The sequence below is a fragment of the Protopterus annectens genome, chromosome 2.part0 (genome assembly GCF_019279795.1).
Source record: "Protopterus annectens isolate FY-2018-M chromosome 2.part0, PAN1.0, whole genome shotgun sequence".
NCBI lineage: Eukaryota > Metazoa > Chordata > Ceratodontiformes > Protopteridae > Protopterus > Protopterus annectens.
This window is the reverse complement of record NC_056728.1, coordinates 1,861,727,648-1,861,752,298: the sequence shown is the minus strand read 5'-3', so window position 1 is coordinate 1,861,752,298 and position 24,651 is coordinate 1,861,727,648. Positions and strand designations below refer to the sequence as shown.

The window sequence follows — 24,651 nt, the reverse complement described above, 5'->3', positions numbered from 1 at the left end:
ACAGAAGACGCTTTAGCTGAGAATCGAACGGGACAATGTCTTACTGTGAGGCGACAATGCTACCACAGCACCAACAAAAAATATGGACTAGAATACATACATTATAGGACAGTAAGTTTGATCATTTTAGGGTTTCTAGAACAATCTGTACATATGAAAAGTCACTTCTTTGAAATTAAATGTTTCTCTACACACACTACTCCATGCTCAATCTGGAATTTTATAGTTTAACTTTACTTCTCTTGGGTTCTTGTTATGACATAAAGCACACACATTAGTTTTGTACATATTTTTCGGTGTGCTGACATCATGGGCCACTGCATTGTTTCCGTATTTCTTTCCTTGCACTTCAGTATTTCAGGATGTGACCATCATTCTTTCAAGCATCAGCTTTCTTAGCTGATTAGATATTACCATTTCAAATGCATATAGTATTATGCTCAGGCACAACTTATTTCCTCCTTGGCTTTAAAAGACTGAATTTCATACATGACTTCTGAGTTGTGCTGTGGCCAGCCTCCCAGTGTGACTTCTTTAGTAGCTGTATTTCCAAATCAGTGTGGGCACATCTCTAGCATTTTCTTATTTTTTAACGCATTTAACACATAGGATTAAGTATATGAGTGGCAGTTAGTACCGATGATTAGGACTATGAGCTGCTAATGGGCTGTTTCCTGTGGTCCAGGGTTTAATTCTAACTGCCTGAATTTGCTTGCTATACAACTCTGAGCAAATCACACCTCACAGCAAAAGGTTCTCCGATTTGATCCTCACCTGGGGTGCCGGAGTCTGCATGTCCTCCCTGTAGTCGTGCGGGTTTCCTCCGGGTGCTCTGGTTTCCTCCCACATCCCAAAGACATGCTGTAGGTGGATTGGGTACTCTAAATTGGCCCTAGGCATGAGTACATGCGTGTGTGTGCCTTCCGTAGAAGGTTGGGTGCTGGGCTGGCAACTCGACACCGTAAAACTCCACTGCCAATCATGAGCGGACAGGTGATCTGCTGTGGCAACCCCTAACTGGGAAAAGCCAAAAGAAGAAAAAGACAACTCTGAGCAAATCACTTGGCCAGACAGTGCTCCAGGGCTGAAACTGAAAAGGTCCATGTGGATCAGCTTTGTACTTTGATTAATAAATACAAAATATTTAATTGGCAGCTATAGTTTTACCCAAATAATCTTGATTTCTTCTTTTAGCAAATCTTCATCTTGCTCGATTTCTTCTTTAGCAAATCTTCATCTTGCTCTGGTAAAAATGCTGTACAAAACAGATCAGCTAGCTACAGTTCTTGTCTGGTCTGTGTTTCACTTTTAAGGTCATAATCCTGCAGGTTATGTCATAACCTGTAGTTTTGAAGGTGCCTTACACAAAACCTTTCCGAATATATTTTGCAAGAGTTTATGGCATGTTTTTATTTGAACTTCTTTGCCACAAATATATCGATGGAACATCTAATATCCATATACTGTTGCCAGTGTTCCTTTTTTGTAAGCATATTTCTTTTGTATATCTGTAAATTGTGTTGGCCTGCTTCCATCTAGTCTGTTATCATGCTAGATCAGAGACCGTGTACAATTTGACTTGCTTCCAAGTGCAGCACAGCAAACCTGTTTACATCGCACTATTTCTTGATTATTTTAAAATTCTTTTCCTCTTTATAGATCCCTCCCATGTTATATTTTACTTCAACATCTTTCTGAGAGGCATGTGTATCTCGACATATTACGTATACACTTTGAAAGATTTTGCATAATTTCTAAAAGTCTCATTAATGTCTGTTTCCTTTGGCTTTGGCATTTGAACTGCTGATCTGCCTTTTCTGAAACTGAGTATATGAGGTCACAATATGACCCAAATGTTTCAGATTTGTCTCCTTAATTTTACACTTTCTGTAATTTAAAATGGTGCTGGTACAATCTATTTCCATCTATTCAGTAGCTCATTTACTGTCTTGTATTGTACTTATTGTATCAAATTACACAGTGATAAACCATCTATTACAGTATCTTCTAAGCTGTCAACTACCTGTGCAGCAGCTCTTTGGAGTACCTCTAGTGCTGATGGGATGCCCAACAGAAGTGTCAGGAATTTGTACCTTTTTTGTGGTGCACTTAATGTCTCACACAACTGCTCGAATCCCTCATTTTCAACTTTTACCAAAGAGAGCTGGGCATCTGTCATTGCTGAGAGAATGCCTTCATCCTTATACAATGTGCATTGATCTCTATTACTGTAGATTTTGTGGATTAATACTTATGCGTTGTCCTGCTTCATGCAAGTGGTTATTAATCACTCATTCTTTTCTTAGCCCTGAGAGCTGCTAGTGCTTTCTCAGGACGATGTGTTAACTGGCATGACTTCTGGACTTATTTGAATATGATAATCCTCGCAGTGTTTCTCAGATCTGTAAAGAAATTAGTGACCATGCATGATATTGCTCTGAATGTGTACAGTATTCAAGATGACTGTGCATTTGTGCAACCGTTGCTGCAGATATATAATCTGTGCTTGTAGACTATGTCCAACATCTCACAAGCAAATATTAAATGAATTGACTTCTTCAGAGATATTCTTTGGAAAAGGTCTTTTATTTAAATATTCATATGTCAACAGTTATTGACCTGATGGTTTTACTTGGTTTCATAGGCTAGACTAAGCTTACAGCCAGAGACCCATTGAAAAGCTTTGTCAAATTATCTTTTTAGCGATGAGTAGACTAATTCTCTCTAGACAGGTGACCATCCATGCTAATACCAGGCATGAATTTGCAGTCATCTATTCAGGCATCTAAGTTGATTTAAAAGGTATTCAAAGATGTACTTTGAACTAGACCCAATACACTAAGCAAAGGTCACTTTTCAAGAGCATGTATGAGACTCAGTAGAGGGGGTGGATGTTGGACAGCTTAAGTGGCTTAAATTGTAGATTTGTTTTAGCTAGGAAATTTTGGGGGCCTTTGAGGTTGTACACGGTGGTTAGGTATATTCCAAAGAGGGCATGTGGTGATGGGTTTAATAAGGGAGGAGTGTACAGATACAAAGGCATCCATCAACCTATATTACATGTCTCAACAGATACAGTGTGAGAGGCAGAAGGACTTTCTAAATTCAACTGAGATATGGTGGTCAAAAGAAACATCATTGTCTGTGTAGGAACGCAGGTCTGTAACACAAATCTGTTTTGAGGTGGATGCCAGCAGTTTGAAAAGAGGGAGTGCAAAGATGTTTCATCAAAGGTAACTCTGATGCACTTCTTGACATTTAGGGTAAGTCTATTGCTAACGCACCTACACTGGTCTGATTGAAGCTGTGCTAGAGAATGTGTATCATGGGGAACTGCAGCTACACTTCATTTACAATCATTCACAAGCTTGGTTAGCCAGAGATCTTAGATGCCTAGTTTCACTCCTGCTAAGTAAGTGCCAGAGAGAACCCAAGGCTGATCCTCATGATGCACCACTAGTGACAACTGTGCAAGTTCTGTCAGAAAGACTGTTTGCTGTTTAGTGGACAGTGTAGGGATTAGCACTGAGACTGGAGAGTTTGTATATGATATGGAATAGTACCTTGGCAGTGTCTTGGTACGCAGTGTGACCCTTATTTAATGTCTCCATAATCTTGTCATAGAAATCTACTAGGTTGAGTAGACATGACTTGCCTTTAAGAAATCCATATTGATTAGGACCAAGAGTTTGGAGGTGGCTTATGTCATTGTTTTACTTAGCTCAGCAGTAATATGCTCCATGGTTATACAGAATGCTAATAAGGCTAATAGGCTTGTAGTTGCTGGGGTCAGCCATGCGGCCACCCTTATGAAGAGGTACAACTGTGGAAGTTTTGCAATCTACAGGTACATAGCCTGTGGTGAGACAAAGGTTAAAGTGAGTCAAGAAGGGGTTGGGTTATATGGTGCTTGATATTTTCAAGCAGCCATCCTGGATTATTATTAGGGCCCATGGAACTAGTGATTTTTAGTTTTAGAGAGTACTGATGTGACTTGACATTAGCATGATTGCAGTTGTAACAGTACGAGGAGGAACTGGAGGATCTGTGGGATGTGCAGGAGGCCTGAAATTGAAACTGTGTTTGTCAGCCATAATAGTAGGTATAATTTCTGGGATGGACTGTGGAGATCATTTCAGAGCAGTACTGGGTTTTACTTCCAAGTTTCCTAATGTAGCCTTGTAGGTATGAAGTTATGTGTGGTATTAGTGGCTTCTCTAAGTTTATAACTGGATTGCGGTCCCTGATGATGCACTTAAACATCTTTCTTGATGCTTTTAGATGACTTTTGTAGTGAGATAGAGGGGGCATTATTTTTTGTTGTTAAAATAGTATGAGCTTTTTTCTGTATAGATCTGATTTGTTTTGAAGTTCCACTGTAGATGATCACTTCTGAATTTATCACGGTTCTGGTGTAGGATGGTAACAGCCTCCTCATTGCTTTTATTTATGGGAAAGTAAAACTCTTGAAAAATAAGCAGAAGCAAGGATGGTATAATCAGCCAGTTTGTTTGGTGGGATGTACCAGTTGTGCTTGTCCAGGATATCAGTAAGAAACAGTAAGGTGGTTTTAGAATACCCTCAAGGTAGTTTTTTTTATGGGTGGGGAGGCTTGTATTAAGGGGTAGGGTTATAGCTAGGTGAGTTGATTTATCTAGAGAGTTGGTGAAATGCAAAGTGGTGCAGGAGAGGGAGCAGTTGGTAAGGGCATGATCAGTGGGTTTTACACCACCTGTGAAGGCAGGGACAATTTGCACACAGGAGTTTGTATTTATAAAATCAATCATTGGTCTCTGAAGGTCACAAGATAACATCCGTAGTTTTGTTGACCATTATTTTAATTAATGAATATCCCTAAGTATCAGATGAATAAGGTATTACGTATGCTTAAGCTTGCATACCACAAAAGAATTGTTCCTGCTGATCGTCCTCGAAATGGTAAGAGTGAAGCTGCGAGTATGGTTGTGGGGCCTCAGAGTATTCCCCTTACTCTGAAGTACTGCAGTCACTGAATTTCTACTTGTAAAATGGGTAAATTAAACTGACTAGTCATATTACTTAGCTGCCTGTGCATCAGATCTGTTTCATGCTCCGAAGAAAGCTAGTGCTGGCCACTTAGGCCTTACATTCAGTCAGAGGCCCCTACTGCTTTACAGATATCAAAGTCAAACAAACTGTTAGGCTGAGGGTTTTTGCTGTAGTCTTAGTGAGTTCACTATAAGACATTAAGGTAGAATAATAGGCCTGAAAATATAGAGTCAGGCTTGTGTTTTCATGTATGTATTGAGTTTTTGAGTAAAGACAGATCAGTAGAGAGGAAAAGATAATCTTGCTAGCTAAGCATGAGATGTGCAGAAGTAACAGTTCTCCAGGAGAGCTACAGAATGTTCTTTTCTCAAGTGAAAGATGTGTGTACTTATAATGGAATGCTAGGTAAAGAATATACTATGAGGCAAGGCTTGGAAACCAAGGCTAAGGAGAGGTATAAACATTACAGGGTTTTGGTATTATTAGGATGTACTTCAGACATAGTCAGTTAAGTTAGTCTTTGGACTAATATGCAGAAGGTCTTTACAGTACAGACACTCAAGCCTGAGTACAGAAGTCAGGTCAAATATCCATACCATTCAGGAAGAAACGACACTTTCAGTTGATATTAAAGTATTCATCTTGGAAATGTATAAAAACCTTAGACCAAATGTGAACTTGTGTGGCAATTAAAGCTGAACTCTTTCAGGAAGCCTGGACTAAACTACTACTCTTCACTCAAAAGTGTACTGGAACTTAGAAAATTGCCACATTGTTTACATGACTAACTTTGTTTTATTTTATTCTTCCAGTTGGTTTTAAATACCATGGTAAATAATTTTTAATAGAAGCGAATATTTTGTTTCTATCATCATACATTTTTTTCTTTCTTGTTTTGATTTCCACTATGTTTGAAATTATGTTTAATAACAATAGTAGCTAATTATACAGTAATATTTTTGTACATAGTTTTTTAGGGTTCTTGTACACAGATCTGAAGATGTGTAGAACAACGAATGTGATCTTTGTTAACAATAGGTTATGAAAATTGAATATGGTTTGCACAATGGATGTTTTGTATGCAAAATGTATATGTATATATTTTTAGATTGCCAAATGGTCAAAGGTTTTTATATATTTCCAGCCATGTAGTATTTTGTCTTGGATAAAATCACAGACTTAATCTGGTTAATAAGAGGTACCACATCATTATTAATAAAGTACATAAGGGTTATATATTATTATGGCAGCTACTAAGTAGGGCAGGACCAGCTCGAATGTCACACTGATGGGGGAAGGGATGTGAATTTGTTAGCATGTATACCAATACACTGTGTTTTATAGCACAATAAACCACTCCCTTACTTGATAAAAAGTATGTGTGTGTGTGTGTGTGTGTGTAATAAATGAATATATATATATATATATATATATATATATATATATATATACACACACACACACACACACACACACACACACACACACACACAATGTATATAGAGTTAAAAAGTTTGTGATGAAACTGTTATTCTGTTATTTTTGCTTTACCTGGATCGCTTGTCTGTGTGCTTAGACTGTCTACCCTGCTTGGATTACTTTTCAATACTTAGTAATTCTGTATAATTTTTCAAATTATATTTTTTATTATTTTTTTGACTTAGACACATTTAAGTTTGCTACATCTACTACCACGATCTGATTTTATTAAGATACAGTGATTAAATAGATATATATAAATTGAAAATCTTCCACACAGAGAAGTTTGTTACGCTGTTTTGTTTTTGGACACACTATACTTGTTTAGTGAGTTGTTTGAGACTTTGGGGATACCATAGAGATTACTTGCTTTAAAAAAATGCAACCCATGTAAAACAATAGTTGACAGAGTCAACAGCTTCAGTAAATGTTTAAGCATCAGAATTCATTTAGAAAGCTGAAGTCATCCCACCTCATCTAATGCTATTTTGAAAAGATATGTTTTGATTGCACTTCAGAAGCCAGCCAAATACTGGCATTCTAAGGCAGTTAGGTTTCAGATATGAAGAGCCTGAAAAGTAAATAAACAAATGCCAGAAATATCAGGTATCAAGATGTACCTGTGAAACCATCAGTAGCCCCTGGGAAACATAGGACAAGATCTTACAGACTATGCCAATTTCCATTTCAGTGTGGAAAGATAATGATTGCCTGATTTCACAGGAAGAATATGATGAATAAAGCTAAAACAAAAATGTTCATACTGTAGTAGTGTTTTGGAGTAGTGATGTCCCTCCTGTGGTTTCTGTTCCTGTAGAATAGAAGTGTGGATTCTCTATAATAACTACAAAAAACAGCAATTGGTGTCACCAAAACAACTAGAATGTGCCAGGAAAGTAAGTAACTTGCAATGTTATTATTAAAATAATTACAGTAAAATTGGATTTTTCCCTTGAACATTTTCTGAACATTAAAAGAAAAATGCGCTAACTGCATTGCACAAAACCTATACTATAGTGGTAGATGAAAAGTCATATGATTGAGGGATCTGGCTGTGGTAGAAGGGAGAGAAGCTGGCTTTGGGATGGAAGTCAAGCAACGGGGCACAAAATTGATGTGCTGCTTTGGAAACTAGTCTACTTTACCCTCACATCCCCAAACTGGATATTTTCCAGACCTTTACTGTTGCTGAAATTTTTTTCCTTTTCAATATGCATAGCCAAAAGATTAAATGCATTTCCTTTGCAGGCTGATTTTTTTCCCCTTAAAGTAACCAATTTTGCTTTCTTTGTGCACAAAGTTATACCCAGGTACGCATGATGATTTAGAATGGAAGCTCATAGTTTAATGTGAAATGAAATTATCTATACTTTTGTCGGTTTTATGTTCCTTTTGACAATATTCAGACTAAGCAAGTGCCTATATTATTTTATACCATGTTTCTGGTACAAAAAATGCATGTTTGTGTATTATTTGGAAAATTATGGTTACTCATACATGCAGTTTCAAGAACTGAGATGTACAAATGAATACCTCAATTTTTTTTCTTAGAATGTGTATTTCCAATTTCTGTCTTAAATACAGCCACTGTCTGGTAGGCTAATCTTTTAAACAGTTGTTTCTTCTCATCTCAATTTGAACCTATGTCACATTTCTCAAGACGTTATGCTTTAATGAAAATATTCAAACAAAAACTAATTACATTTTCAAAACACCCCCATCCCCTGTTAACTTAGAATAAACACACAAAACTATGTACATTTTTAACCAGTTTAATCCTCCAGATAGGAACAGTTGCCCCAAAATAAAAAGCTGCATCCATAGGCCTAACCTAATTTAAAATTGATTACCCTTGCTAAAGTACATTTTACAGCCTGTGTTTCCCTTCAGGTGTAGACTCCTTGTCTCACACTGAGAACATTTGTTAATGGGGGAAAAAAAAAAGCAAAGAACAGCTGATATCTTTGCAGATACAGGAAGCATAGCATGCTTCTTGAATTTTGTCATTTTCTTATTTTTCAAGCATATTTGCTTACAAAAAACTTGTTTGCAGCTTAAGTCAAAGACATTTATCTAGACATCCACCCTTATGTCAGTTCTGCATTTAATATAATCGACACACATTTGCAATCCACCCAGGCAGCACATGATCACAGCATTATTTCAACTTAAAATTGCTTATGTTCAGCTTTTCTTCTTTTGATATACTATAAAAATCTGTATTTCTTACAACTAAAAAAGGTACTTGTTTACTTTAATATCTTTAACACATAAAACAGTCACTGAAAGCACTCCTCCTGAAAAATTAATTATGAAGGTGCTGCTGTGTTGTACTTACTGTACTGAAACCAAAGTCTTCTTGAGACACAAAATTCCGCTGGCTGTTTACTGCTGAATCAGAGTCTGGTTATTACACAGAGGTTTGCATGACTGCATCTACAGTCTCTCTAAGGCACTGAGCCTTGCAATTGCACACTGATAAAGAAATATACTTTGTAGCACAATACAACTTAACTTTTAGCATAGTTACTATTAAAAAAACATATTCTTATAACAAACAACACATACTACTGTTACAGCTTTAGGCTTTACTGTTTAAAGTTAGCTTCATGATCAGTATGAATGATATTCTCCTATACAATACCTCGGAACAAACGTGTTTCTACAAATACCTCTAAACCACAACTTGATTTTTACTGTCTTTTTATACTTTTCCTGGATCCTGTTTTTCTTTTTGGAGTTTGTATGGAACATCTGTTTGCTGATGCTTGTATTTCAGACTTGTTTTTAAGGAAATATCATGTGAGAAAGCATGTACAAATTGTTTTTTCTGCTGACTATGTCCATTCACCTGTCAACTTCTATGTTGATACTGTGGGAGAACATGTTTTTGAGGAAACCGCTTGTAAGAGGGCACGTACTGCTTATTTTATAAAAAGCGTCTATTAATAGATGTTCTGTGTCCTTCAAAATACAGTCAGAGCTATGCCACATAGTATGAATGCTCATTACATATTGCTAAGCTCTATTTCTACATTTAAGCAAGCTTTTATTTTGTCTTATTTATTTTGCATATTTGTAGCAGAATTTATTTCAACCTTTAGTCTTTGTTTAGCACACACTAACACCTCCCACATTTAAAATACACCTGACTGTACAGTGTACAAAACAGCTTTACAATATAGCTTGCAGTTTACATTATGACATTTTATACTGTAAATACTAATAAGAGTAAAATTTATTGTACTTGAAGTTAGTTTTTCCCTTTTTGTAGTCTTGTAAACATTAAGGACATTATATATGGTTTATGCTTTACAGTCCACCGACAAGTTTAACAAAGTCAACAAAAATCCATTCTTTTCTCTGCCACTTTTATTTTCAAAGCCTCATTTCATAAATGTGATTGATGCTTTATAATTCCATATGTATTCACTAATGTTGTTGGTCTTCCTGATAATCTCCATCTTCCACCACTAGACTCTGGTTTAAGCCGAAGGTACTCTTGATTCTTCTGGTCAGTTCCTGTGCTTTTTTTCTGTCTTCCAAGCATTTTCATTTGGAACATTGGAAAATACTTCACTGGCAAAGTCTCTCTAAACTTTATTGTCAGAAGAATTAAGAAGCAGAGACCCCTTCTGCTTGTGGGCTCACTTTTTGTTAGCATCTTCCTTAGCTTGTTCTGCATTAAAAAACCTATTTCTCTTCCAGGAAAAAATACTTTGAAGACAAAAGGTTACAGCAAATTGAATTTTACACCTGCCTCTTGACATTCCCTGATTGCTGGGATAAATTTGCTTTTCTTCTGCCTGGTGCGCACAGTGAGTAATCATTTTCAATAAACACTCTACTGTCTCCAGTTGTAATACTTTTCCCTTCTGCTTTTGTCAGGATCATCACTTTCTGCTGGGAGGATTACATCTTTGCTAATGTAGTTCTTGGCTGCTTTCTCATTGCTAGGTTTTTAGCATACACTCAATGTGCCCTTTCATTTAACAAATCCTGGTATGGAACACCAGTCCATTTGCGTATTTGTGCTTTCATAAAGTTAATACAGTCTGATCCTTACAGTTTTTCTGGAACAGCAGAAAATATCAGATTTTCTGTGCTCACTCTTTCTTATAACGCTACTATTTTTTGAAACCACTCTTCTTGAGAAGTCTCATACTCATCCAGCCTTATCTTCATTTCACCCTCTGATTTTGCAGTTTTATCAGTTTATTTAAGCTTCTATTTTTTCCAGCCTTTTAATATTTTAGTTGCTATGTCAGTGTTTTGTTTAGTTTAATCACCTCTAAGTGCATTTGATTTATAGTTTCCTCTAAATTACCAGAAGACATATCTTGAACCAAAGCTGAAGCCTGAACTGCTTTTTACTGAAATCCTTCCCAACCAGTATTTTCTCACCTTTTTTTTTTTTTTTTTTGGTTGATTTTCTTTCAATTTCTCAAAATTTCTAATTTGGTGGCATCCAAGCAGTGTACTTGGTAGCCAGTAATTTAATTTTACCCAAATAGTACTTTCAATGGCACTCCAGCTCTCCAAATATGAAAACAGAAACAGAGAAAAAGAAGTTAAGCTTTTGATCAGTGTTCAGCCATATTGGAAGTCCCCAATATCCGATACCTTTCTGATCACTCATTCAAGCTTTTCAGCTTTTGTAATGTGGGTTGCATTTTTAAATGTAACTGTCTAATTGATCAGAAAGGGTGCAAGTTCTACTTTTTAGTAGAATGCTTGTGACATCCTAGGGAGCATACAGCAACACTTTTTTTCATCCTTGATATACTACTCAGGGTGTTGCAGACTGTATACTTCATTTTATGTAATATGTTAATATTAGTAGACTGCATTTGTTTCTAACACCTGGCAACTGCTTCAGACAAAATGTCTTAGAAATCTTGAATGATTGCCTCTTTCTTTCTAACTTTTTTTTAAATAATGTATGTTTGACTGAGATGTACCTTTTTTAAATGCATCTTTAATTTTTACAAACCACATAATGGTTAGCTGGTTACATTTCTTCTGCGGACCGTGCCGTTGGAGCATGTATGTCTGATTATCACTTGTATAAATTGGTAGCAAGGTTATTAGAAAAAAAAGAGCCCATTTCACCATTGGATGAAAGTGGATGCATCTATGTTGGTGAATGTGATTTTGTAGAAATTGCAGAGTATATTAATTAATCATCTATGCAGTACAGGAAGTGTTTGTTGAAAATCATGTTGGGATTTGTCAGTATTCTGCAGAGCATGTATGCTACAAATAGCAGACTGTGTGTGATGCAACACTGATAGATAAATTGGTTCACCACTTGCAGAACTTGGTGTATGACCTTGAAATTGGACATGGATTTTTCTTTGTAGAGTCTGTGTGCCCTCTGCATCCTTATGGGTTTTCATGGGGTGTTCTAGCTTCTTCCTGCATTACAGAGAAAGATGCAGGTAAGTGAACTGATGATTCTTCACACTGTCTGTAAATGTGAGTATAAATGTATGCATATCCTGTAGTGGACTGGTATCCTGTTTGGATTGGATCTCTGTCTTATATCCATAGTTTGCAGGGATAGCTTCCAGCTCCCATATGGTCCCAAGTAGAATAAAGCAGGTTGTCAGAACATTAACGAATGCAAAAAGCAGAAATTGATGGAGGGGCATGAGGGCAGTTAGAACAGCACTGTGAGTGTGTGAGAGTGTGTGTGTTATGAGAGAGAGTGTGTGACGTGGGTAGGCAATTGAAGTTTAACTCGACCTCTGTTTTATTGACAGCTGTACAAAATTGCCCAAACGTCAGGATTGGGGAATAAGTCATTTTCCGTGGGGATTGTGTAGTCTCAGAACTGGCAGGGGGTGTGTGCCCCCCCCGCCCATGAAAATACTTGTTTTAAAATGAATAACCTCAGGGCATGCATAGAACATGCATTTCTTTGTTAACGTTAACATGTCGATGTTAGTGATGGCAACATTGCATCAGTTCAACAATTGCCACTATTTTTTAAATAGTCTTTGAATTATTTATTTGAGGAACTGCTATCATTCCTTTAGGTGCTGTTATCTGTAGTATACATAATTTACTGCACAATGCACTGCCTGACTCTATGCAGATAAATTTGTGATGAGGTGGTGTTTTCAAGGAGGTGAGATATTACTTAACAGATACAATGGCAGACATTTAAGTAATTTGCTGACAGGCAGTGAAGGTCAAGCTGGGGTACACTTTAAAAATACTAACCCAAATTCCGATAATCTTGAGTTTGGTGAAAAGAGACCACCTTAACATAAATGTTAGGTGCATGTCACAGCTTGCTACCAGGCAGAAAGAAGATTGGGTTCTTTGAGATGGGAAGTTGATCCTTCACAGATAGATTCAAGAAAGCTGCAACAGTTGGCAAGCATTAAGAAATCCAAAGTTTAAAATATCTGGAACTGTTGCCTGGTAAGATAGGGGTCTGAGCTGGATCAGGTATAAATGAAACAAGTCACCAAGCATTAAGGCAGTTGATAGAAAAATACATAGTGGGTATATGTGTGTGTGTGTATGGCTCATGCAAGCAGAATCTGTTCTTTGTAAAAATTAATGTGATGGGCATCGGTTACTGAACTTCGAGACCAGGAAATGGTCTCTGCTCCCACACATTGCTCCAGGTACTGATTGAGAAACAGTAGAAGAAGAGGTGTGTTTGTGTAGTCTGTTATAAACTTTTTGTTTGAAAGTGTTTGACCTGGTGTACTTGCCCAAGCATACCCTAGAGAACCTTTCGACTAATATAGCTTGTGTATAATAATAATAATACAAAGATACCAGTAGACGAAAACCTTTACGCCTTGGACTACCTCATTTCCTGCAGTGATCTGCAAAACATTCAGAAAACTCCACTTTAGAAGTGAGAGTAGTCAGTCATTCCTTTCCTCTGCATTTGTACTTTTTGACCCTGGGTAAAAGGGTCAAATGGATTCATTTTAGCTAAAGTTTGGAAAACCAGTGCTTTAAACACACAGATATAAATACAGGACAGTTTACATAATCATGAAATTAACAGATATAATGCAAAATACAATGTTGGAACATTAACTATTAAGGACTACAGTTACTGACAGTACTATGACTTGCATTATGGTCTAACATTCTAGTAAGATTAAAAGTAGTAACTTCTATATAATGCTTAGGCTGTAACAGTATTCCGCAGAAATATATTAAGTATATATAATATTTGCACAATTTACACTGTAAATACTGCTAAGGATTGAAATTGGAGAAAATACATCAATAAAAAACTACTGTTGTGAATATTTGCATATTGTATGAAGCTTGCTAATTATGCTCTGAGACTGGAAGAAATGTGAGTTAGGTCTTCTAACAGAGAATTACATAAAACTTATCATAGCTTCTTTCATAATTGCATTTTTCCACCCTTCTTAAAGCTGTAATGATCAGCTCTTCTGCCGCAGCACACAAGACACCACTGAACACTGTTTTGTTTTATTAGTTGAGAGTGCAAAGGGTTTTAACTGTTTTTAAAGCCCTTGCATAATTATACTGTGCTTCTGGCTGGTATGTTGAAGCATAAAGTGTTTTTTTTTTTTTTTCAATAATAAATCTTTATTGTTTTATCATTTTCAATACAAATTTCAAACAAATACAAGATTAAAAATAAAAACCAACTAATGCATCTTAACAATAACACCATAACATATATACAATATTTACATGAATGCTTCCTCCTACAATAAAAATAATTGAGATCAGTTCAAGTATTACACAGTTTGTTGTTAGAAAGTTCTCTTACAGTGTATAAATAACTCATAATAGATTTAGGTTTAAAATATTATGCTAATATGCTATTAAACACTTGTTCCCATATTTTCGGGTTATTGATATTTTTATTGTGTTGATGTAGAAGTAATTTGTGGGCTAATATATGTCTCATAGCTAGAATTTTAAAGTTATCCCATGAAGTTTGGGATGGGTTTAACCAATTAGTAGCTATATATAGTTTCATTAATAAGAAGATATTAATAATTATGATACTTTGTGATCTAGAAAGTTCTTTTGGAGGGATATGCAAAATCATAAATTTCCATGAAATTGTTGTACTTTGATAACCCATCTTTTGAAGTTGTATATTTAAAGAGTTCCAAAGTTTTGAAGCATACAGTGTTTTACAGCTTAAAAAGCCATATGGTGCTTACTCTTACACTTTTTCTCTGCAACTAGCAGTACATTGAAGTAGCCAAAGCTGTATCTACTGCAGACAATTATGATCAGATTTTTCTAGTCATAACCATCTTCTGACATCATGTATCAAACATGTACCAAGTTGGTTATGATCGGAAAACTGATCATAATCCTGTATATTATGGTAGCACATTTAAAGCATGACCATTGTGTGGTATTTTTGTAGGAATAACATTTGTTTTATCCTCCATTCATTACATGATTGTCATCTTTGTGGTACTATTTGGGAGATTATATTACAATATGTGGCCTAGGAATGACATTGAATGGTGAGTGGATGTTGGGTTATTTTGTCTCTGTGTAGTACTGTTACATTTTGAGCATAAGAATGCAACTGATAGCATAGAAAACATATAGACTGATTGAGAATGATAGTAGGAAACGGTCTATACCTTATACTCAAAGCCAGTTTTATCTGCTTATGAGGTATATATTGACATTTATTGTAGGGTGAAAATGAAAAGATGTATCCTATTGGAAATAGTTTACAGTTCAAAGAGGGTTTTATTTAAAGCATGGGCTAAGTAGGATATTTCTGTAAAGCAAGGGAAGGATAAGCCATATTCTAGTTGGGACTGGAAAATATTAACTATTGATGTGTTCTCTTCAGGGTGCGGAAGTGCATTTAAAACTGAAAAGGGCTGTGTTCATGTTTATATAATTTGACATAGTTACATAAAGATTAAAGGTTAGGACTAGGTATCTGAAGAAGGATACATATTCAGTATTTTGAATGTAAGAGGAGCAGTAAGGGTGGGAAAGTTTTTCAGTTTTGCCTGCATGCAAAAAAAAAAAAAAAACATCCAGATGGAGGGTTTTTCAAGAAGTATTTGAAGGTTGTCTAAGATTGTTTTATGGTCAGGAGCTGACTCAAAGAACACAAAATTGTCTGCATAAAGAACTGGATTGGGTTTTTTGAGATTGGGAGGAAAGTGGTCATTGAATAGGCTAAACAGGATGGAGCCGAAAACTGAACCTTCATGGTCTGCTATTAAGCTAGAGTAAAAGGATGACGGAGCATAGAGTCATAGGCAAGTACTAGTCTAGCTGCCCATGCTGGCCATTTTAAGCCTGGCCAATTTCTGCAAGATAAGAGACTTGAACCCTGTATTCTATGTCTGTTAGGTAAATCCTTTAACCATTACACCCACCCCCAACCAAAGAGGGTGGCCCATTCCTTTATTAGAAGTAAAACCCAGGCCACCTGGGTGAAAACCCGGAATCTTAACCACTAGAACATATGGGACATCCCATGTTATATTTAACTGTGAAGGTTCTTTCAGATAGCTTGATAACAAGTTTAATTGCTGGGGAACCAAAGCTGAAAGCATATAGAGGGTTCGGTATAAGACTGTGATGGGCACTGTGGGAATCTTTGACGTCAGTTACCTCTGGTAGGATTAGTGTAGTATTATTAAGTATGAGTGGGGCAGTTAAGGTGCTCCTAACATTAGTACAAATTTGCAATGAGGTAAATTGTAAAGCAAGTCAGTGACTCTGTTATATAATGCTTTCTCCAGCAGTTTATCTAAATGTATTAGAATTGATGTTGGTTTGTAGTCAGAGGTGTTTGCTACATTTTGGAATAGGTATAATTATTGCCACTTTGTGAGGGAGAGATTAAAAAGAGACATTACAAGTGTAGTAATCACATATCACTACATAGCCTAATGAACTGTGGGTGAAGGTCATCACTCCCTGCAGAACCATGACTGGGGGAGTAACAGCTTGCTTGTCTCTCTTTTGAGACAACTTCATAAAGTAGAATGTGAAGGATTGATTTCTAAGGGAAAGACTAATGGATAAGTGTATGCAGAGTATTTTTGGGAGGAGTTTGAAAACCATTTTACAAACTGTTCAGAAATAAAAGATGTATGTGGGTTATTTGTTTTTGAATGAAAAGTTAGGATATTAAGAGTATTATAGAATTTTCCTGGATTAGTAGTATGTACTGCAATCAGTCTATCACTTAGAATGAACTATATTAACTTTGTAAGTAAATAAACTTGATTGTTATGGAAACAGGCGTCTCACTGATTCCTGGATTTCTATCACCATGAATTGATTGAAGTACTTTCTTTAGATTTATGAATTTGTTTCATTATTGGAATGAAGTCACTTTAAGTAAGACAGTGGTTAAGATAGGAGCTGCAGAATGCACACAAGATGCTTGATAGATGTCAGCCTATTTGTAAGACTATAGGACATTATGGAGTTGCTCTGAGTTTTCAGAGGAACAGTTACAGATGTGACATAAAATGGGGAGGTTCTTCAGAACATGGTTGCACAGTGCTCATTGAGGTTAGGTTACCTAACTGGTATGGTTGTAATTATGGCATGTTGGTTAGTAATGAGGAGTCTGAGTAAGGAGTGGTTGCTGGGAGCAGGGCTTTTTTCAAGTCATGATGGAGGAACTGAGGAAGGTTACATTTATGCTGCCTAGTATTGTTAAGTTCTCTCTTTTTTCTTTTCAGCATTTGTAACAAAGGTGTGTATGATGTCAATAAAGGCTGAATTGGCGACAGGAGACAGAAAGTAGTCAGGGAGTGAGGACAATAAAAATGGAGACAGAGTAAGCTCTGCGTGTGTGCATGCATGCACTGTCTTTTTCCCTTGGTGCAGTAGATGAGAAGGGCAGTAAAAAAGAAAGGAAAAGTGACATTGAAAGAAAAAGTGTGTTGCATATACACTGTATTTTTTGAGGATCTCTTCCAAGGTAGTGAGGGCAAGAAAGCATTCCGTAGAAAAAGTACATTTTTGTGGGGTGGTATTCATTTTCCTGGGTGAATCCTTTGCTATCAGGGCACTTATAGGAAATAATTATGTTGAACTTTCTGGCACTAACTTGACTGTGACTTTGAGGACTGGTATCTGGCTGTTGATTGGCAGCATAGTTGAAGCAAGCTTGCATCTTCAGTCATATTGCCTCCCATCTAACGCACCATTTAAAATTTTATAGTCCTAACTAGCCACAAATCTAAGGGATAGGGTTAAGCCTTTGATTAGAGATATTTCTGAAGTAGGCTTTTATCTTCACTCAAACTGCATCAAAACGGGTTCATATTATATGATCGAATGCTAGAAATAGCGAACGATCTATTATGGAACCCAAATGCACGAAACCACAAAATGTCGAAGGAACAGATCAGTGAATTTTTTTCCCAGGGAAAAAATTTGCTGATCCAAAAAAAAAAAAAATGTACAGGCAACATAAAGTGGGGGTGGGGGGGGCTGTGCCCCTCCCCACCTTAAATATACCAACTCCAAGATCGCACCACAGTGAAGAAACCAGTAAAGTCCGGAAAACGGCCCAGCAATTTATTTTTCCCTGGGATCTTTTTTCCCTGATCTATTCTTTGATATTCTGTGGTTTCATGCATTTGGATTTGACAAATGAGCATTCACTATTTCTAGCGTTCGATCATGTAATAGGAACCCTTCCTAAACGTCCCCCAGCTCTGAGTGCAGATGACCCTAATTCCATCCTGAACTGTAAACTTGATCCCAAATGTAAGTTTGAGGGTTGGTGTTTGGTTCTTAGGAGTATGCTTGAAATAAACCTGCATCTTCACTCACACTGTCTTCCTAAAGATAACTTAGCTTTTGGAGTTCAAGTAACCCTGATCCCAGCCATATATCTTTTGGGGCTACAGGTAGTCCAAGCAGGTAGGCATATATCTTATTTAAATTTGGACTGCATTCCCATGTGCCATTTAGTCCTTACACAAGGTAAATGCTTAATCCCAGCTGTTAGGATTATGTTTACAGATCAGTAGTCATTGAGTACCATATTCAGTATTACATTTAAGGCTAGGTTTGCTAAGTAGCAAAAGGAGGCAGTAGATGTTAGATGTGGTGGCTGGTAATAATGGTAAACAGGCAAAATCATAATCTTGCTATGGACATCTGAGCTTGTCAAATGACATAGGTTTAGTTTTCTTAGATGGTAGTGAGTTTCACCAAAGAATGTCTTTTTTTTTTTTTTTTTTACTTCATAATGTTTCACAGTCTTACCAGTAACTTTGCTCCAGTCAAATTTTAAAGAACTTCTCTGGGGTTGTCGTGAAACTGCAGGCAAGACTAAGATAATCATGCAGACTGTAAAAATGTAAAAAAAAAAATCTCAATGTTTAAATAAAATCACAACCACACCTTCTGTAATGTCATTGATCTGCAGACTGTGATAAAACTTCAGTTGCAAATGCTGTTTGGGGATGATTATTGGGCATCCAAGGGACTTCTTACCACCTTTATGGCATGGGGATAGGGTATTGCAAATTGAATACTGTGCAGCATAGTGGGTACTTTCATGAACAAGGAGCTTCCACAGTTCAGGTTGTGTGATGGAAAGCTATGCAGTGTCCTGCATGATGACAATGTTATCATATGAAGCTGAAAAACATGTATGGTGGCTGTATAGTGGGTGATAGCTCCATATTTTTTATGCCCCTTCTTGGTGATAGCATTTGTTAAGATACTTGATCCTGTGTTAGAAGGGATGCTGCACCATTTGTTTAAAGTGAAGAAAGCAGAAAATACTTTGCTGGATTTGGTAATAGTAAGCTAGGTACAGGCAGGCTGTTTAATGGAAAGCCTAGGTTTTCGAACATACTAAGTAAGTAAGGAAAGAAAAGAAAGATTTGCATCCTGAGGTTTGTATCTGTGTGTGTCTGCACATGCCTGCAAGCCAGCAGCCTCCTGCAGTCTGTTTGGTTCATGAGCTGCTCCCTGACCATTCATTCTTGTGTGGTGAGAACCAATCACTGAGGTCATCACCCAGGGACCTTTTTGTTATGCATCCCTAACCAAATACCCTCACAATCCCATAGCATCTAAGGGGTAACATAGAAAGTCTTACTGCGTGTTGTCCATGCATTTCCATGCAATGTGACCAAAGCCCTACAGACAGCACTTTTGTTTGCCCTTGGTCTCCACCAGTGGTTCTGTCATGGATGTCTACCTGGACACATGCTCCCATTGCTTCCCCCAAGGAGAGGCTGTCCGGCTCTCTTTTGAAATACCTATCAACTTCCATTCCAGCTCCAACAGGAACCAAAGCTTTTAACTACAGTTGTGGTCTCCCAGGTCATAGTCAGGGCTTTATCCTTGTATACTAGCAGAACTAGTAGATCTTGCAGTAAATTAGGTTTTGCTTTTACTTGAACAAGAACAGTTAGCTTACAAATAAATATTACAACCAAAAATGAAAGTCACCAGTGTTTTCTCTGCTGTTTGTTAACAGGACCAGGCACAAGCTTACAATATACAAAGGTGGGAACAAGCAGTCATGAGCAATTCAAGTACGGACAGCAGTACCTGTACTACAGGTAAGGGATGCTTCTTTGGTTTCCTAACAGCACAGCAGAGTGCAGTTCAAAGCGATGTTTCTTTGGTTTCCTCATTGTATAACATGGTGCATATCTGTCTTAGAAAAGTCTTTATCAGCTTTTTTTTCCAGAGCCAACCCAAATAGGTTCTCTACTTACATGTAATTAGCTCATCTGTTCCATGGGGTGAGAGGCAAGCATCCCTGGGATAGATGAGAGCCTCCTTATAGTCTGTTCAATCCTGCTTTGCCTATTCCAAATGGCCCACTCATTCTCCAGTGGCAAGATTCTGGTGGTAGGGAGTGGGCCAGCTTGCTGGTCCTATGGAGTGGCCTCCCCCCTCCCCAAGTGAGCACCCCCAAACCATTGTGGCAGCCCTGTGCACTACCCAGTTGCTGCGGGCCTCAGAGAGCATGCCTCTAAGTGCTCCTCTGGTCTGTATGAATATGTACATTAGCATGCCTTGCTTGCAACCTTGTATTCCATGGGTGCAGCATTTAGTATTGCCGGTAGTTATTACTCAAGTGGCAAGCCATAGCCACCTCCCTTCCCAAAGATTCTATGCTACAAGACTGGACAAATAGTTGAAGTACAGAGTACAACTGTATCTGTGATCTCCTTCTCAATCATGTACTGCTACAACTTGTGTGCAGCTTTACAGTAGCAATAAATGTTTGAGTCTGAGATGCAGTAGCGTTCTTACTTCAGCACTTTTCCACGTGACTGGGCTTGTGGCTACTAGACTGATCTCCACAGATTTTTCATATGTCCCCATAGGCATAACTCCTCCCCAAATGACACCAACCCGATGTCTGGTATAAGGATGGTTCTTTTTGGTAGAAAAAGTCAGCCAAAATGTGCTCCTTCTCTTCCAGTGGTATGTAAATTCCCCCACTTGGGCACTAAGTATGGCAGCTTTACTGTAATTTTAAAATGAAAGACTTTTTCTGGGCTAAAATCGAGCAGAGAGAAAGTACTGACCACCCCTCTAGAAAATATAGGGCAAAAGTCCCTTGTATCCTCCATTTTGTTTATATAGGCAGAAGAGCAAGTCTATCTGTCTGGACCTGGGGGGGGGGGTGATAGAAGGGAGCCTCTTTCTGCGGTGGTGATCTAGTCAAATATCTAATGTTGTAGTATGTTATATATACAGGGCTGTAATGTGTTCATCTTCAAAATCATCGCTCCAGTAGTATTGCTTACTTCAGGGAGAGTACTAGAACTTGCCAAATAATATTGGGTAGAGGAGTGCAGGAGGCCCTGAATGTCTACCTTGTAGTGTTTGGAAAAGTGGAGGAGTGGAATCTGTGTCACTACTTCAATTCCCTGGGCTGATAGATTCTTAATGAAGACTGCTGTGGTGGCTACTACCCTTATGGGACATACCCTGGCTAGAGGATACATTTTTGCTGATTCATAGCAGAAACTGTGCTTCTGACCGGTAATTAATCATGGCATTTTTACTATTCCCTGTTGGAAGGCGACAGTCAATTGATGACCTTTTCTGATCTCTCTGTTTTGCATTGTGATGATGTAGTATCTAAACTGCCAATGAATATCCAACAAGTTTAGCATCTTATCTGCAGTTTGGGGGGGGGGGGGGCAGGGAAGTTGAATACTTTACTAGAAACTGACTTCTTATACATAAGAGAGTAGAGAGGTTTGTTATTGGGTTAATTCAGTCATTTGGGAAAATCTTTCTGATTAAAGTGATTGCCACTAAGAAGTGGGTTTTACAGGAAAGGAAGTTAAGGGGGATGAAAGTCTTGGCTCAGGTAGAACCATTTTCAGCTGTAGCAGAATAAAGTTCAAGTTTCTTGGGGGGGGGGGCATGCTTCCTAGGTGGATGTATGTATGTGTAGGACTGTATATGAACTGCCGTAGTAACATGTGAGAGGAAGTAGGGGATTTCTAGGCAGGCAGGCAGAAATGGCTGAAAGGTGCAAGTGTAAGAGAAGCCCTTGGCTAATAATTCCCCTAAGTGTTACAAGGTTTTAACTCTTGGGCAACACTTTGGAGAAATACCATAAGTGCTGCAGCAAAATGAGAATCTTCCATTTTGCCAGGCACGAGTTCATGGTGTTCAGTCTCTCTAACTTCTTGAGAGATATGAACCAGCTTGCCCAAGAGCCTGTTGTTTGAAAGGAATCTTACTGAATGGGTTCATGCCATGGCCTTTGGGTTTTTAGATTTGGTTGTGTTAGAGTAACACCTTGATTTATTAAAAACCTGTTGTGCTAATGTAAAAAAATGGGGGTTCCCACTGTGCCATCTGTACCAAGGTGGAGAACAATGCTTTTCTGGCCAAAAATAATAAACAGTATGAGCATTTCCCCTCTCCACCCTTATTCATTGCAGTACACAAAGTTGAAGGGAAGAGAAGGGAAGGTGTACAGCAGACCTTTTGTGCAGCCCACACTGAAGGCCTTAGGAATGAGGTGCCTGGAATAGGAGGGACACTGGTGATTGTCCATTTGAGATGAATAAGTCTATTAAAGTGTTCCCCATTGTTTTCATAATGCTGCAGAATGTCCAAGTCCAGTTTCCATGTGCAGTTATTGAATGTGTATTTGTTCAGGCTTTTTGTTACGTCTCAAGTGGATGTAGGTGGCTTATAGATGCAAGCTGTAGTGCAAGTCTGCTTTCCTTATTAGTATTGCAAGTTTGCATACCTGTTAGGAATATGTGTCCCATGCTTAATGTACCGTATAAGCACAGTGTCATCTACCACCACCCTAAGACTGCCTGAACTGAGCTCTTTCTTAAATGTTTTGAGGGCGAGTAATAGGGTAATCATCTGTCTTAAGTTTAGCGATTATTTCTTATTCTTCAACTCCAGGTGCCACTGACTTTGAGAAAGCCCTTGTTGGAATCCACTTGTGTCATCCAGTAGAGGCACAAATGAGCTAGAGGTACCAGCACAGTGGATGCTGATCATGTGACCCAGCATCTGCAGTATGTACTTTTCTTGCAGTTCTATTGCCTTTATTAACAAGTCTTTACCGGGGTAATTAATTGGGCCTTTGTTTTCCTGTAAAGCAACTGCTGTAAGAATACTTTCCCACCTTCTGGCTCCAGGATGGATTTAGGGATGTTGAGGGAATAAGGATGGAACTGGTAATGGCTGTTGCCAAATGCAAGCACGAGGAAACATCTATGATCAGGATGACTAGAGTTATGCAAGTATCCCTGGATGCATCTTAAACAATATGAAGCACAATTTAGTTCAATCTCAGCCTCCATACAGGGCTTGCATCAAGAGATTGGAGAACAGCTGTAGTTATTCATTCCCCTGCATAAGGGAGGACTTTCACAGACCCAGGCAATTATACACCCAAGAGTCTGACCAGCCTCACATGCAAAGCCACAGAAAGACTTATCGTTGATCAAGCAAGACATAGGGAATCACCAGACACTGGATCTGTCTCGTTCTTGATTCATCAAGGGCAAATCATGCATAATTTACCCTGTGGATTTTTTAAAAAAGGTCACACACCCATAAGTCTGACCAGCCTCACATGCAAAGCCACGGAAAGACTTATCGTTGATCAAGCAAGACATAGGGAATCACCAGACACTGGGTCTGTCTCATTCTTGATTCATCAAGGGCAAATCATGCATAATTTACCCTGTGGATTTTTTAAAAAGGTCACCAAAGCAATGAATGCAAATGAAGGCAAAAAATTGTACACACTGCATATCTTGACCTGCCCAAAGCTTTTTACACTATTCCCCACTCAAGCTTAGTCAAAAAGCTAAGTAAACTGGGGATAAACCTCTGTGTCACCCACTGAATGGCTTACAGATAGGATGCAGGAACTCAAAATAGTGGACGCTTCCTCCACAGAGAGACCAGTTACCAGTGGAGTCCCCCCCCCCCCCCCGGGGTTCTCTGATGAGACCTGTCCTGTTTGGCATCTACTTTTCTGAAGTATGTCATTACCAAAGGGCACTGCCAATATTTGCAGATGACTGCAAGCTAGGAGCAGTCATTGAATCCCCAGATTACTTGGGCATCCTGCAGGCAGGTTGTCTCAAATAAATAAATGGTTCCAAAATCATGAACTGAAACTAAATGCCAAAAAATGCATTATTATATCTTTTGGGAAGTCTTCTGTCCCAGGGAACAACCCCATTAACAATACATCCCTAAGAGTTGACCCAGTTGTTTTGGATTTGGGAACTTATGTGGACAGTGACCTAACTTTTGACCAACGTGTCTATTGTTGTATGAAAGTCTTTCTATATTGCACAGCTTATAAACACAGGGATTGTGTCTAGATCTTCATTAGGCCAGTTATTAAGTATAGTGCCCCCTTTGGCATGTATCTGTCTAAACACATGCAATAACTGGAGTGCCCATTGAGATACCATACTAAAAGGATAGAAGGCCTAAAATAACATGTCCTACATGTTCCGACTCAAAAGTCTTGTCATTATACTCTGTATCCTACAAACTGCTTAGAGTTGACCTGTGCCTAGCATACAAGGCATCCTCTGACTCAATACTGATGAATTTATTGTACATCAGCAAATCCTATGGCATCAGAAATTATCTATGGATCTAAACCTTTTCTGCAACATC

The 24,651-nt window shown here is 38.0% G+C and overlaps 1 protein-coding gene across 1 annotated transcript in view; it reads left to right on the top strand.

Annotated features, from left to right (window-relative positions):
- CCHR2.PART0H1orf50 (chromosome chr2.part0 C1orf50 homolog) overlaps window positions 1–24,651 on the top strand; it is a 171,409-nt gene that overhangs the window by 18,704 nt on the left and 128,054 nt on the right. The window contains exon 2 of the mRNA XM_044061891.1: window positions 19,982–20,066. Coding sequence (XP_043917826.1) covers window positions 20,027–20,066 — 40 coding nt within the window. The 5' untranslated portion in view covers window positions 19,982–20,026. The remainder of the gene's footprint in view (window positions 1–19,981; window positions 20,067–24,651) is intronic.